This window comes from Frankliniella occidentalis, unplaced genomic scaffold (genome assembly GCF_000697945.3).
Source record: "Frankliniella occidentalis isolate FOCC.00 unplaced genomic scaffold, Focc_3.1 Scaffold626, whole genome shotgun sequence".
NCBI classification, from domain to species: domain Eukaryota; kingdom Metazoa; phylum Arthropoda; class Insecta; order Thysanoptera; family Thripidae; genus Frankliniella; species Frankliniella occidentalis.
The window spans coordinates 35,371-37,859 of NW_026267741.1; the positions used below are offsets into that span (position 1 = coordinate 35,371).

At 53.2% G+C, this 2,489-nt stretch overlaps 1 protein-coding gene across 1 annotated transcript; it reads right to left on the reverse strand.

The window, feature by feature from the left end:
• Positions 1 to 33: 33 nt before the first annotated feature.
• On the reverse strand, positions 34 to 2,483 carry LOC127751631 (uncharacterized). The gene is made up of 6 exons (XM_052275451.1): positions 2,421 to 2,483; positions 1,749 to 1,864; positions 913 to 1,576; positions 597 to 824; positions 374 to 501; positions 34 to 165 (listed from the first exon to the last, which is right to left on the reverse strand). The coding sequence occupies exons 2-6, from the start codon at positions 1,860 to 1,862 to the stop codon at positions 61 to 63; spliced, it is 1,239 nt and encodes a 412-aa protein (XP_052131411.1). The 5' UTR covers positions 1,863 to 1,864; positions 2,421 to 2,483; the 3' UTR covers positions 34 to 60.
• Between the last annotated feature and the right edge of the window lie 6 nt (positions 2,484 to 2,489).

Genomic DNA, 2,489 nt, shown 5'->3' on the forward strand with positions numbered 1-2,489 from the left:
ACATAATCAACAGTAATTAACAGAAACAATATTAAAAACCAGATTACAATGGAAAACACGTTAGGTGTTTGGGTCGGGACCGCAAGGTTTGAGGTGGGTTGTTATTCGTTTCTTGAGCTCCTTTATATTAAATGAGATTCTGTTAGGCCTACTAGCAGCCGGTGCCTACAAGAAGAAGAAAAGAACTAAAAACATGGAAGTAGTCGGGAACATAGTTAAATGGCAGTCTCTGTATGTATGTACCATGTGTTAGGGCTACAACACCACAGTGCTGTGGGCTTGCCTACTACAAGGGCGGAGCAAGTAGGCAAAAACGCATCACTGCAGTGTTGTACCCACAACACACGACGCAAGAGTAGGCAAACGTTCACACCTCCACATCCAAGCTGCTCTGCTGTGCTGTTTTCTTTTGAAGCAAGTGAGGGGGTAACTCACAGCCGTACTGAGGCAATTGGCATCCATACTGAGACTGATCTGGTGTCAGGAACTGGGTGGAAAATCCTAAGAAAAGTTGGTGAGAAGAACAGAGTCGTTAAACAAAAAGATGTAGCCAGCAAAACACAAGCGGTCTGTCGAAGGGTTGGAGGGGAGCTTACCTGTAGGTTCACTACCAGACGGCACTGGGCATTGATACTTGGTTCCCCCATACAGGTAAAGGGGGTAGGAAACCGTCAGAGACGGAGCCGCGGAAGCCGTGCCAGGAGTAGCCTCAGCTGGTGAAGCGTGTTGGTGGCTCTGGTGAGCCGAGCCCCACTGGGGCGGGACGAACTCCGGTGAGCGCGACGTGCGAGTTGACTCGTACATCGAATGAAGAAATGCTGTAACTGTACACAACAAATAAAAGAGCGAGGCTAAAGGTGAACGATCGGAGAGGAACGCCCAAATAACCTCACGTAACGTTATTTCGATTACCCGCAGCATCTGTTCCCGCAGACTCGTCCGTGCAACCGGGCTGTCCCGTGGGGGCCCCGTCCACAGAGGACAGCACTGTGTCCTCCGTGGCCCCGTCCGCGCCGGCGCTGGGGCCCCCGGCTCTCGCGGTGCACGACTCCAGCTCGGCGGCCGGTATCGCCTGCCAATTGCTGACGGGAGAGTCGCTCTCCATGGTGAGGGCGCTGTGCGCGGGGACCTGCTGCTGCTCCTCCACGAGGGGGGCCTCAGCACTGGCCAGCGCGCCAGCCTCCGCTTCGACGGGCCCCTGCTGCAGCACCTTCACGGGGGAGATCGCAGGGCTAGCAGGTGCGCCAGCGTCCACTACGGCGGGCACCTGCTGCACCTCCGCGGGGGAGGTCTGAGAACTGACGGAGAGGCCAGCCTGCTCTTTGACGGGGACCTGCTGCATCTTCACGGGAAAGACCTCTGCACTCCCTATCCTCCGTCGCCCCCTGACGACGTTGCCGTTCTCGTCCTTCGCGATGTGCTCTTCATTCTTCACGACCCCTGAGGAGGGAAGCGGGCTGTTCCACATGGACAGGCTCGGTGGTGCTGGGCCCGGGGCCGCGGCCCCCGCCCCGCCGGCGAGGTGTCGGGCGCTATGGAACCCCCAGAACAGCGCCATGCGAGCCGGGTCGTTGCCCTGAGCGTAAACGTTTTAGTCAGAGCAGGTCTCTCAAGGTGCACCAACACGAACAAACGTTGCCCGAGGTGAAACGTTTCGTCTCCTCGCGGGCTGGGGACGTCAATTGTGGGGGAACCTTCACAGTTGCAGTACAATCACCTTTCGGCTTTACGTTTTCTGGTTTATCTACCTGCAGGTCGGGGTCGTCGAACCACTTCGAAGAAGTCTTCGTCAGTAGATCCGAGGGGCTTGGAAGGAGTGCCATCACCTCCCCGATGCAGAGAGTCCTCGTCGCAGGCGGCATGGCTGAGGTACAGAAAGTTGTATGAGGTGTTTCATTAAATGGCCCTCACTTTGGTTTCATAATAGTAAGTTTTGAGGAGAAAAAACAAACGTCATCATGTTTTCTGGGAGTACACTCGAGAAAACATTAGCGCCTATTAAGAGGTGCTAACAAGGGGGCTAAGGCACATGGAAGCCATGGATTGAGCATACAAAAATGTTGTGGGAACTCATGAGATTCTAGGAACTCTTACAACACCTTTGCCTGCACAATCATGGGCTTGGAGAATAGGGTCCATGGTCCATGTGCCTAATTAGACCTTTGTTTTTCCAGTGAGGGGTACTCTTTCCACTAAATTAAATTTGATTTCACGGTCAGGAGAGTGTGAGGATGATCACAATAAAAAGGGAATATTTTTCCTAGCAGTTAAGGTACCTCGGGTACTCACAGTACCTTACAATAACAGCCATGACTGAACTTACATAGCAGACGATGAAAAAGGTATTCAACAACATAGAACTGCAGCATGTTGTGCATAACCCCAATGGAAAAAGGAATATTGTAATTGGCTCAAAATACCTGCAATGGTGGCGCGATAGGCTGGTCGAAGTACAGGCAGGGTGTATGCAGTCTCGTCAAAATTCTGCA